Source organism: Nelumbo nucifera, chromosome 4, assembly GCF_055504915.1.
Source record: "Nelumbo nucifera cultivar China Antique chromosome 4, China Antique-T2T, whole genome shotgun sequence".
Taxonomy (NCBI): domain Eukaryota; kingdom Viridiplantae; phylum Streptophyta; class Magnoliopsida; order Proteales; family Nelumbonaceae; genus Nelumbo; species Nelumbo nucifera.
This window is the reverse complement of record NC_142652.1, coordinates 81,504,418-81,516,984: the sequence shown is the minus strand read 5'-3', so window position 1 is coordinate 81,516,984 and position 12,567 is coordinate 81,504,418. Positions and strand designations below refer to the sequence as shown.

General features: G+C 36.3%; 2 protein-coding genes across 3 annotated transcripts; both read right to left on the bottom strand.

Moving 5' to 3' along the window:
* Positions 1-2,950: 2,950 nt before the first annotated feature.
* Positions 2,951-4,100, bottom strand: LOC104606191 (uncharacterized protein At5g01610-like). 2 transcript variants are annotated; one of them, XM_010271279.3, is made up of 2 exons: positions 3,845-4,100; positions 2,951-3,760 (listed from the first exon to the last, which is right to left on the bottom strand). In XM_010271279.3, the coding sequence occupies exon 2, from the start codon at positions 3,634-3,636 to the stop codon at positions 3,091-3,093; it is 546 nt and encodes a 181-aa protein (XP_010269581.1). In that variant the 5' UTR covers positions 3,637-3,760; positions 3,845-4,100; the 3' UTR covers positions 2,951-3,090. The 2 variants fall into 2 exon arrangements, with proteins under 2 accessions (XP_010269581.1, XP_088760100.1); XM_088903974.1 differs by having other exon boundaries at positions 2,951-3,754.
* Positions 4,101-6,447: 2,347 nt separating this feature from the next.
* On the bottom strand, positions 6,448-6,978 carry LOC104606192 (uncharacterized protein At5g01610-like). The gene has a single exon (XM_010271280.3). It carries the CDS (start codon positions 6,976-6,978, stop codon positions 6,448-6,450), a length of 531 nt encoding a protein of 176 aa, XP_010269582.1.
* Positions 6,979-12,567: the final 5,589 nt, after the last annotated feature.

Here is a 12,567-nt window from a genome sequence, read left to right as displayed (position 1 = left end):
TCCCCCGAGTTGTGGTTATGTCAGTTGCGTTGTCACGCTGAGTCACTGTTTGAGCAAGGTCACGCCCACGTGTACCCGTGCTGCGAGGCCGGGCCAAATCACCCTCCATCAATAAGTGTGAGATATGAACCAAATCTCTCCCCACCTCAAATCCCTTAACCAGATTTAGGAGATTGGCTTTGTCAAATAGATAGTTAAAGATATCCATCACCAAGGTAAAGAGGAAAGGAGGGAACAGGCAGCCCTCTCTAAGCACTCGGCTAGCCTTGAAATATCCCTTAGGTTCTCCATTTAGCAGCACCGAAAAACAAGAAGAGCCAATGCATCCTTTAATCCACCTAATCCATCTACTACCAAAACCTCTCATTCTTAAGCAGTCTAAACTGAAGTCCCAATCCACTTTATCATATACTTTTTCAATGTCTAATTTGACTAGAACCCTCAGCTTCCCAGAAGCTTTTCTGTCTTCCACACATTCATTTGCAATTAAAATGTTGTCCACAATCTATCTTCCTTTGATAAAGGTAAATTGATTTGGGGAAATCAAATCACCTAGGACTTCTTTATGTCTTCTTGCTAGCACTTTGGTCAATATTTAATAGGTTCTCCCTACCAAGCTTATTGGTCTAAAGTCCTTGACCTCCAAAATTCCCCCTTTCTTTGGAATGAGACAAAGAAAAAGTTGAGTTTATGCCTTTGTTTACAATGGCAGAGGAGTGAAAATCCCTGAAAAACTCTAGCATTCTTTAACAATGTCCCAACACTTTTGAAAGAAGAATAAGGGGAATCCATCTATACTAAAAACTGCCTATTTGATTTCTATCTCTTCAAAACTTCTTTCCAACCAAGATTTCTTATCCAATGCCAGGGTCGATCCTTCCCATCTACTCAAGAAATACTGACAAGGTCTTTCCCTAGAGTAAAAGCCTTTAAAGTAGAGGAGAACAGCTTCAGTGATCTCCTTAGTATTCTACAGTGTCCTTTGGTCCACTTTCAATTTAGAGATGAAGTTTTTCTTGCGTCTTCCTTAGGCATAAACGTAGAAGAATCTAGAATTTGTCTCCTCCTTTCAGCCATCTCACTCTCAATCTCTGCCTCCAAAAAATTTCCTCTTTTCTAACTACCTTCTCCCATAATTTCCTCAAATCAGCTCTTCTTCCTCTGCCTGAATCATCTAAAGTGTCAATTTGTTTCCTTACATGAACTCATCCAGTTCCATAAGAATTTTCCTTTTCTCATCTTCAAAGGCATTATACTCTTCGCCCCAAGATTTTAGTTTCCTGTTTAGGAATTTTAATTTCTGTAAAAGCCTAAAGCCAGCCCAGCCCTCTACATTCCTCCCACCAACCAGCTACATTGTTCTTGAAGTCCTTGTGTAAGGCCCACAATTTTCCAGTCTGAAAGGGGACTTTCCTTTAGGCTATGTTTGGTTTAAAGGAAAAGGTAGGGAAAGGAAGGGAAAGACAGGGGAACCTATACAAGGTTTGTAAAAGTTTCCCTACCTTTCCCTGCATTTTCCTTCAAACCAATCATAGCCTTAATGATCAAATCAGTGTTCAACAATGATAGGTCAGTGATCTGAAGTGCAACGAGGGTGTATTTCCTCTAACAGATTGGGAAATCCCTCCACCCAGCCATAGTAGAAAAGAAATCTATCAGGTCTGCAGCTTATGGTCCTAAAGGGTACAACATGGTCATAACCTTGAGATGTATCCATAAAGATATCCCCATAAAGAGCTCAAAATCTAGGCACAACCACAAAACAAATTTCACAAATCAATATAGCCCATTAATGGCCTAGAAAGCGTGTATAACCAGAGAATACTATGCTTTCATTGATAGTCCACTGCACCGGATGAGAACTTATTTTTTGCATTCTACCAGTGAGGAAGGCCACAGTTGCATTTACACGCTGAAGTAATGAAGACTTCCTGGTTTTTCTCAAAAAAATTAGATAAAAAAAGTCAACACCAATGCAGCTCTAGTCTGGGCAATATAAGAAATAAACTAGCACCATTGATCACAAGTTTACAAACAACCCAACCCTCTGTACTCTGAACTACTGTCTGAACAAGTGAAGTCACTGAATTACTACAAAGCTGTCTTCACTAGACACAGAAAATCTATTATATTATCTACTGGATAATATCCTATGCATATGAAAATGAAAGGTTAAAAAGAAAAAAAATAAAAAAAAAAAAAACTAGGCCTTAGATATTATCATAATTGAATCCAGGATAAAAATCTCATTCTCATGGGTTCTCATATCAATCAACCAACTCCATAGCTGACTGTCTTGCCAAAAGAACGTTCTAAGGAATTCATTACTGATTGAATTGCATTGTGACTTGCCACTTTGACCCTTCCCCTAATATTATTTTATAAATTTGTTTTATCATTATGAAAGGCTAGATCCGTATCCAGTTTACCCTCCCAAGACTTAAGATAACCATGCCGAAGATAAAATGACCCTTAGTAAATATTGGGATAACCAGACTATAGCACTACGAGGCCAGTACTAGAAACATAATTTGCTACTATATTTCTATTAATTGGATTTTATAATGAGTTAAGTTAACGAGTTAGAGAAAATATCAGGATCCAGCCATAAAAATTTTGGTTAGGCAGATAAGAAGAACAGAAAAATCAGGTGCAAGAGCATCACTAGGATTCAACATCCAGAATCAAACCCATTGTCCTTTCTTCCTCAATCCAAAACCTTTTGGCCCTCACCAACTAAAATGGAAGTCCATACTCCATACCCCGTGTTACAAGTTGCAATCAAAGGTTTACATTTTCCTATGGTTGTTCTATTTGGGTGGTTTGTATTATCTGATAGTCATCTATAAGAAAAACCAAAGGGAACTTTATAGCCATGAGAAGAACCAAAATACGCAAGCAGACAAAAGATAGAGAAAAGAACCCAACAAACCATGCCCAGACCAAGACATAGAAACATAATTCAAATAAATAGGAAATGACAATGCCGATTAATATGAAATAAACGAACAAAAAATAGAATGGATTCCAATATGGAGAAAACGGAAATGTTTTCTTTTGTTTCTCTCTCTCTAGTTGAAGACAACATCCCTAAGAAGAAGAAGAAGAAGAAGCAAAAGGGTTGATTCGAATGCTCCTTACTTGGGCATTGACGCAATCCATACCACACCCGCACTGCGGGCACTCCACAAAGTTATCAACGGCGAAATTAGCAGAAGTGATGCCGACGGAAAATACAAGATCGTCGCCGTGCCGAACAACCTCGACAATGTTAAGCCAAAAGAAGAACACCTTAACACTAATACCCTCTAGCTTGGTGAGCTTTCCTCGGGAGATGTGGCCTTTAATGGTGGAGCCGTAAGTCAAGTGGTACGAACCCTCGATAGAAAAGCTGCAACTTCCATTAAAATACGCAGAGAACTTGCCGGTAGTTTTATCCAAATCGTAACCGATGACCCCTTTTGGGAGAATACCCACGGGGAAGTCATAATCTTCAAGGGCCTCATAGACCGTCGGTGTATGGTCGGCGGCCGTTAACAGCGGCAATAGTAAAAACGTTAGGCAGGCGAGTCTGGTAGACAGACATGCCGTATTAGATACGGATCTAGGTCCAACGACTCCGAACAAGTTCATCATCTCTCTCTAGTCTAGTCTTTGTCTCTCCAAGGGAGATTGCTCGGCCTTCGGCGCCAGGATCAGAGCCCAGAGGATATGTATGATGGAGATGATTCCGCGAGACTGGTATCACGTAAATCTGCTTCTTTAAAACCAGAAGATTAAGAGATATCAATAACTTACTCCAATCGGATGGCTGTGTAAAAATTAAAAGGTGATCTCATTCAACCTTTTTGTTTCGGTGCACGGTGACGATGCTACCTATATTGGATTAGAGATCGGAATTTAGAAGGGGTGACGGGATCGGCTCGTCACAAATGGGCGCCTCACGAGCAGATGTTTCCAATGTATGATAGGATGTGTGGGTGAGGCGCCAGGTAGTTCGTGATTTCAACTACCAGAAGCGGAGCTCACCACGTGGCTGTAGGTTTATATTTTGATTTATAATCGGAGGATGCCTACCAGTCAACGAGATCGACGACTTGCAACGCTCGCTGGTGAACTGGGGTTTATTCATCAAAATTTGAGCAACCTCCCTTGTGGTGATTTAATTTACAAAAATGTAAGGTTTTGCGCTCTACATATTTATATTTATACTCTTTTTAATCTAAGCCTAAATAAAAATTTGAAACCGGTGAAAACTTTGACTCTGCTTGGAAAAAAAAGAATTACCCATTTTACTTTGAAATGAATGATAACCTAAACAGGTTTTCATCCGTTAATTCATAAATCTATCCTACATCCATTTTTCATTTGATTCAATGACATTACAAGCAATAATTTCGTTTCCTTTGCTGTGTACCGTGAGAAACTGTGTGTGGGAAGAAGACTTCCCTCTTTGTCCAGACTTATAACGTGGAAATGGTCAAAACATTTTCTTCCCTAATTCATTATCCTACCATCCTCCTCTTATATGAAACTACATAGGCATTTAATAAGGTAAAGTATTAATGAACAACATCAAAGTTCAAGGATTGGCTAGATTTTTCATTCTCAAAAATGAGATTTCCAAATAACAATACATCAAGTATTTGGGGCTTCATCAATGGCTTTACTTTAGTGGTTTCATTTCATCATGACAAGGGTAAATTGTTTCAAGGCCTATCACATATCAGCAGAAATGAGATTTAATTTCCAAGGAAAGGGCAATCCCCATTCCAACAAGAATGAAAATGGAATTCTAATTCCACCCAACCAAACATTTCTTATCATTTTGTGTCCTCCACCGCTCCACCCGCACTGCCCACTATAGGCCCACGTTTTTATATCCATCCCAATATATAATGACCGACCTCTTTGACACATGGGTAAGGCATCTTTTCTCTTCCCATCGAACGCTTTCAATACCACTTTGGATTTGATAGGCATAACCATGGTTTTCAAAACCAGACCCAATCGGACGATTGGACTAGAAAAATCGGGAATAGGTTAGGTGACCGATTCCGTTTTTCCCAAAAACTGGATTTCCCCCAAAACCGTTGATTTTGGTCAATGAACCGCTGAACTAGGCGGTTAACCATTCAAACCGTTCAAATAGTCAGACCGTTCGACCCAGTAACCAGACCCCTGACCGGGTCGATTTTAAAAACCATGGGCATAACGTTGTAAAACATTTTGGGAAAATTCCCAATCAGTACACTATACTTTGACTCAAATGACAATTTGGTCCCTAGACTTTAAAATGTGACCCAAACCTTCAAAATGTGACAATCTAGTGATTGGGAAAATTCCCAATCAATACACTATACCAATCATTAATCAACCGTTAAGTAACATTTGAAAAGTCAAAAGTGCCGTTTAATTCTCTTTATCAACCATCCAAACATTAAAGTAAAATGAACAGTCCTAAGTTATAGATTCTTCTAAACAATCACCAGCTCTTTTTGTATAGAAGAGGCTAAGATTTGAAACCATTGAATTTTTTTTGTAAGGTACTGGATTGTCACAGTACTAGCTTGTTGCATTTTGAAATTCAGGACCAAATTATTACTCGAGCGATCGGGAATTTTCCCAAATTATTACTCCGCTGCTCGAATTCTGAATTACAACCCCATAGTCTAGTCCTCCTATAAACCGCATCCCAATCAGTCATTTTTCCAAAATTTTTTTACATCTGTCACTTAAAATATCCTAAAAAATTAAAACCTATTTTGACACTTGTCAAAATACTTATAAGTGCTCAAAGATTAAAACCTATTTTGACACTATAAATGCTCATTTAACGTACTATTACAGTCCTAAAAAGTCATTACAGTAGGCCCGCGTGGCAATAGGTCCGATTATACCACGACATCCCTCCACGTGGCAAAACTTTACTCCAATGCAGGCTCGAAGTAGACCCAGAAAAAAAAAAAAAAAAAAAACTAATAAGGAAAAAAGTTGGCTTTCTCCGTTGTACAGCCTGTGTGCGGTGTTGTCTATAGGGATAATGGGATATCGTTCCGTGACACGCTAGTTCATATAACGTGTCACGTGAAGAGGTGGTGGACAACCATAGTCATGAACTCATGGTGTACTCTTCCAGAACTAAAAAATTGTTTTATTAGGCTGTCTTCGGTCTTGCGTGACGATAAAAGTCAACAACGGGAGCAGATGGATAAACAATAAACCAACAATAATCAACAAAAAGTTAAATTTAAAGAACAGTGCAAAATAAAAGTTTAATATCGATTACAGATTGCTCATCTTAGAAAAGGAAAGGGGATCAAGAATCAAGATTGAAGAAGAGAAATAGAAAACCCACCATACAGATGAATCAGACATTGATGATTGATAGCTCTTGAAATAATTTAACAACCTTGCCTTTAATTGCCCGGAGACGGGAATTAGGATTTAAGAAGAAGAAACCAATGAATTTGCTCCCATCTTCCTCGCTTGCGCAGTCCGAGTGACGCAGTTAAATCCGCACCCGCACTGTGGGCTCTCCTCGAAGTTATCAACCGCGAAACCGGCTGAAGCGATCCCCACCGAGAAGTCTAGCGTGTCCCCTTCCCGAGTGACCTCGATAACGTCAACCCACAGAAAGAGCACCTTAACACTTACGCCCTTCAGGTTACTGAGTTTGTTCTTGGAGATTACCCCGGTGATGGTCGATTTGTATGCGAGCTTGTAGGAACCCTGAATGGAGAAGCTGCAGCTACCATTCAGGTAGGCGGAGAATTTTCCGGTGGACCTGTCCAAATCGTAGCCTACCGCCCCTTTTGGAAGGATACCTGACGGGAACTCGAACTCGTTGAGAACTTCATAAGCCGACGGCTTATCGTCACCGTCAGCGGCTCTTAACGGCGAAACTGAATAGAGGAGGAGGAGGAGACAGGGAAAGGCAGTTAAAGATAAGGATTTTGAGGAAGCGAACGAAGCCATCGACCCTCAAAAGAAGAATAAAGGGAAGGAGTGGGTGAGGTCAGGCGATGTTGTCTGGGCGAAAAGTTGATGAATCATGAAACGGTGTGTGTGTGTGGAATTAGTATATGGGGATTGTTGTTAATAAATGAGTCGGTTTGGCTTAATAAACATCAATAATAAATTTTAGATGGTGATAGAGGGTTCACCAAAAAAGAAATAAGTTCAGGTTTTGAATGGCAACTGATGCGTAAGAGGCAAGTAATAGCCACGTGGTGATTAATTGCTGACAGAAGATAGGTCCCACGACAAAGTAGAAAATCTCTCTTCGGTTTAGATTGGGCTTGATTTTATTTTTTATATGATGGGGAAAATTCCATAGCCTGAACTTGGGTTCAAATCATACCTCAATTATGTACAGATAAAAGACTTGTTCTATTTTCTTTTTTCTTTTTTTTTTGGAAAAATATTATAACACTGTAACATCTACGAAGTTCTTCACATGGTATTATGGAAAAGAAAAAATATCCCTATTCAAAGCTTTTGCCCTTTGCACTGTAATATGAGTAATATGTGTAGGGACATTGGTTCCGGAATTTTAAAATGAGACAATTCAGTATCGGAAATTTCAACATGTGATAATTTAGTATCTGAATTTTTAAAATGTGATAATATAGTACTTGTCGTTAATCAGCGTTAAATGACATTTAAAAAGTAAAAAATGTCTTAAAAATGTTATCTCTTTTTGTCAATCATTCAAGAGTCCCAAATTTTAGATTGTTTTAAACATTTATCAACTTTTTTGAATAGAAGATGCTATGATTTGGGACTATTCAAGTTTTTGTCAATGTTAGGATGGTTGATAAAGAGAATTAGATGGGATTCAAATGGCATTTTTTACTTTTCAAATGTCACTTAATGCTGATTAACATACTAATTAACAATAGGTACTAGATTATCACATTTTGAAAGTTCGGGCACTGGATTGTCACATTTTGAAAATTCAGGTACTGGATCGTCGTATTTTAAAGTTTGGGGACTAAATTGTCACCTGAGCCAAAGTACAGGGTACTAATCAGGAATTTTCCCTTATTTTCTATTTACATAGCAAAAGGATGAAGAGATAAAATTTTGTAATAATATCTTGGTCTCTTGTAAAAGAGGCAAGACTAAGGAAGAGAAGCTTTATCTTGGAACGCATAATATGATCGCTTTGCAAAAGAGACTCCTTAATAGATTGCTTGCAATTCAGCCTCCTCTAACGAACCCCAACTATGCGCTTCTCACCCACTTTATCTAGAGGTGTAAAACGGGTCATGTCGGGTCAACACGGCATGGCTCGCCTACAGCCCATGCAAAGAGTTCGGCTTTAGTCGGGGCAAAGCCCATTCAAGCAGCCTTTACTACCTTGCATTGAGAATATTTCTGTGCTTATATGTTTTATTTCATGGGGAGATATTCTTAATGCAAGGTTGGAAAAGGCTGTTAGAATGGTGAGAGCACAAGTTTGCCCTGATGGAAGCCGATCTCCCATGCAAAGTGCGGGCCATCCTAGGTCATGCCAGGCCTTAGGCGTAGGCCAAATCGAGCCAGAATGGTTTTTTTTGTTTTTTTTGTTTTTTATATTTTTGATTTTTTATTTCTTTTCTAAATAAAACAAAAATATTTAACTTTCATTTGAGAACTATTTGAAAAAATAAGAAATCTAACAAAGAAATGAAAAAAGAAAATACTTAACCAAATAAGAAGTCAAAGAAACAAATACTCAAAGTGAATAACAAATTAAAAGAAAAATAGGAATTTTATTTCATTTAAATTTGAATGGTACAAAGCATACAATGGTTGGATGAATGAAATATGAAAATTGGAAAATGGAATATATTAATAAAATATAAAAAGTATAATATAATTACAAATTGAAAATAAAAATTACATTACTAAAAAATATCAAATAAAATTAAAACAAAATTTACAATAATTTGAAAAAATGCTATACAACTATTAAGTATACAAAAAATATTGATTTCATCATTTTTCACCTATTGTTCTTGATTTTGATCATCTGCTTCAAGTGAAACATCAAGTCTAGTGTCATGCCCTTCTTTGTCTTGTAATCAATCCTCAGCATCCAACCAATCTTTAAAGCAGATGAATATCTCTAGACTTTCATCATTCATACAGCTTCTCATGTTGTCCAACACCCTAGTACCTACACTAAAACAAGACTATGATGGAACTGTAAACATTAGAGGGGTTAGTAGATCACGTGCCATGGCAACGAGAACTGGATAATTTTTTGCATGTTCACTCCACTAGGATAAAATATCAAAATTATTTGTTCCCTCTAAGGTGAAGGAAGAATCACCTAAAGTAAAAAAAAAAAAAAAAAATCTGCTTGTAAATAAAAATTAAGTTCAATAAATGAATTTGTTGTCGATGCAATGGATTTCTGCCTCTTACTTATTAAATAAAAAAGTTTTTCTCTTCCACTACTAGACTCAAGTTCAAAAGTGGAAAATGCAGTTGTACAAGTTGTAGATTTTTTATTATTCCCCGTTATTGCAGATTCATATAAACTATACATTTAAAATAATAAACTATTAATTTCTTCATTTTTATTTCTAATTTCAACATTCATATTTTCACAATATGTTTCAAGTAAAATATCTAAACCATCTTTCCTAATCATAGGATCTAATATTGTAGCTAAGCAATAAAGAGGAGAAATGTTCTCCCAATATTTTTTTTTAATTTATTTTCCATTATTTCAATAATACTTTTAAATTGTGGATTTTTTCTATATTTTGTAAAATAATCACTAATCGTCATTAATTAAGCTAAATTACAATAAATATTCGATAATTCATTAGTTACATCATAAAAATGTTTTAAAAAATCTCTTATACAAATTGTCATTTCTGAGTCTTCCTCAAATATAATATCAGTAAGCATTTTTGCATTATAAAAATCACTAAGAATTTGATTGTAAGAAATACAACTTTCTAACATAGCATAGGTAGAATTCCATCTATGTTTAACATCTAATATAAAATGTTTATATTTTAAACCATAATTTTGACATAAATATTTAAATTCTTGTTTTCTTGCTCCAAAACTTTTAATATATATATATAATACAATTTCTAATTTTAGAAATATGAGTAAAAATAATATTTAAAGCATTCTGAATACATAAATTTAAGATGTAACATGCACATCTGATATAAAATAATTTACCATTTAAACATGATTTAAATTGAGATTTTAAAATATTTATTGCTAAATCATTATTACTAGCATTATCAAAACTAATAGAAAATAATTTATTGTCAATTCTATAAGCATGTAAAGAAAGTATTTAAAATACTTGCAGCAATAGCTGGGCCAATATGGGCCATTCAAGCCTAGTAAAACTTAACATAAGTGAAGTGCAATCCACCTCAAAAATCTGAAATTGCAACCCCCTCCTAGTCTACTAGTAGCCCCCCCCTATAAATCGCATCTTGCTCATGGATTTGGCATCAATCCACGATCATGATTTAGTCCACCCCTAGAAATCTTGGCTCCACCCTAGGGGTGGACTGAATTATAAAAACCCCTTTATTTAAAAGCCAATTTTCATCAAGAAAATAAGTGGTAACACAAATATAACTTATGTTAAATTTAGAAGTCCAAATATTAGAAGTAATTGCAACTTTAGAATAAGATTTGATAACATATAAATTAAATTTTGTTTATATGAATAAAAATTTTTTAAAGCATCTGATCTAATAGTATTCGTAAAAACTTTTTTAAGTTGTGGATTTACAGAACTACGTAACCATTTTTCAAATTTAGTATCTTCAACTAACAAAAATGGTTGTTTCTCTCTCTTTTCCTTCTTCTTCTTCTTCTTCCTTCTCATGGGTGAACAAATGTCTATCCAAATGACCAGTACTACCCTTGCTACAATTGTTAAAGTCTTTCTTACATTTTTGGCAAACAACTCTTTTTCCCTTCCCCTGAACCTCCTCTACTTTAAATATTTTCTAAATCAGGCTAATCAACTTAGTGGCCTTCTTTTTCTTTCCTTTAGTATCATTACTAGGGGTGGAAGTTTTATCAATATCAATAGCATCCATATCGGTGCTAACACTACCATGTTGCGACTGAATATCGTCAACATTGAACATGTTCGGGAATTGGTTTTAGGAGGAACCGACCAATTTTTTAATTCAAAAAAATAAAAATTAATTTAATTGCACTTACCCAAATTGTCGGTTTAGAATCCCAACTTGATTTCAATGATTGAAGCCTTTCAACTCCAAGAATCCAAACCAAGGTTTTTAAAACCGAACCGGACCAGTCCAATCGTTCAAACTGAACGGACAACCCATTATGACAAAAAAATTAAAAATAAAATAAAAAATGGCTAAAACCGTTGGATGGTTCGAATAGTTTGACTGCTCGAGTCAACGGTTTGCTGACCAAATCAATGGTTTTTGGAGAAATAACGGTTCTGGGGTAAAACGGAACCAATCACCTAACCGATTCCCGGTTTTCTGATCCAATCGTTCGGTCCAATCCGGTTTTAAAAACCATGGTCCAAACCTCCCAAATTGCTAACTTGAGATACTTGAGTTGTTGAACAAGCCTTTTTCTTGTTGAAACTTCAATAAAGTTGAGAATTGGAGAATTAGAGAATGTATGAGAGATTAAGACTTAAGAGAGTATAAGAACTAGAGAAGAGATTAAGAGAATTGTTAAATTGGTGTGATGATAATGGTGGAGGATAGGGCTATTTATAAGAATTGAAAATAATTCAATTGCCCAAAATACCCTAAAAACTAGTCATTTTTTAGTTGTTGGGAGGGGTATTTTGGTCATTGTAAAGTTATTTCTCACTTTACCTAAAATGCCCCCCAAACTAGCTGTTATATAGCTATTGGGGGGCATTTGCGTCATTCTTTCTCCCCCAAAGCCAAAATACATAAATACCCCCTATATAGTTGTTTATACTTGTTTGAGGGTATTTCTATAAAAAACCCCAAAATGCTGAAACTAGCCATTGAGGGGGTCATCGGGCGGGCCAAACACGGCCCGCTGGCCCATGGACCTAGAACCCTAGGCTCAACACTACCCAAACCATCATGTCGGGGCTAGCATGACGGCACCGACCCAATTTACACCTCTAACTATACCTATACAATTGTATAGAGAAAGTTAGATAAACAAATAGAGCCAAAGGAAGTTGTATAGAGAGAGTTACCTATACAATTGTATAGGAAGTTGTAGATATAGATCCTCCATCAGTAAACAAAATCAATTGTATGGGAGGTTCCAAGCACAAGTTAAATTTAGTTGAGGATCCAGAGCTATGATGGGTTCTTGAACAAGGTTTGGGATGGATTGAAATAAATTATTTATTTTCATTACTATCCAATGAACGAAAATTTGGTGATCCTTAAAACATCTTTCATCCCAAGCATACCAAACATAATATAGAGCTAAAACATAAAGCCAAAGTCAAAAGATTTTTATCAGCTACTCGATGTGAAAGAACATAAATACACTGGAGTCAAGAATTTTTGGAACAAAGATTGGAGGGAGGTTCTATTTTCTTTCTTAGAG

Excerpts from the sequence above, each read along its gene's own strand:
- LOC104606192 (XM_010271280.3), bottom strand. The coding sequence starts at position 6,978 with ATGGCTTCGTTCGCTTCCTCAAAATCCTTATCTTTAACTGCCTTTCCC.
- LOC104606191 (XM_010271279.3), bottom strand. The coding sequence starts at position 3,636 with ATGATGAACTTGTTCGGAGTCGTTGGACCTAGATCCGTATCTAATACG.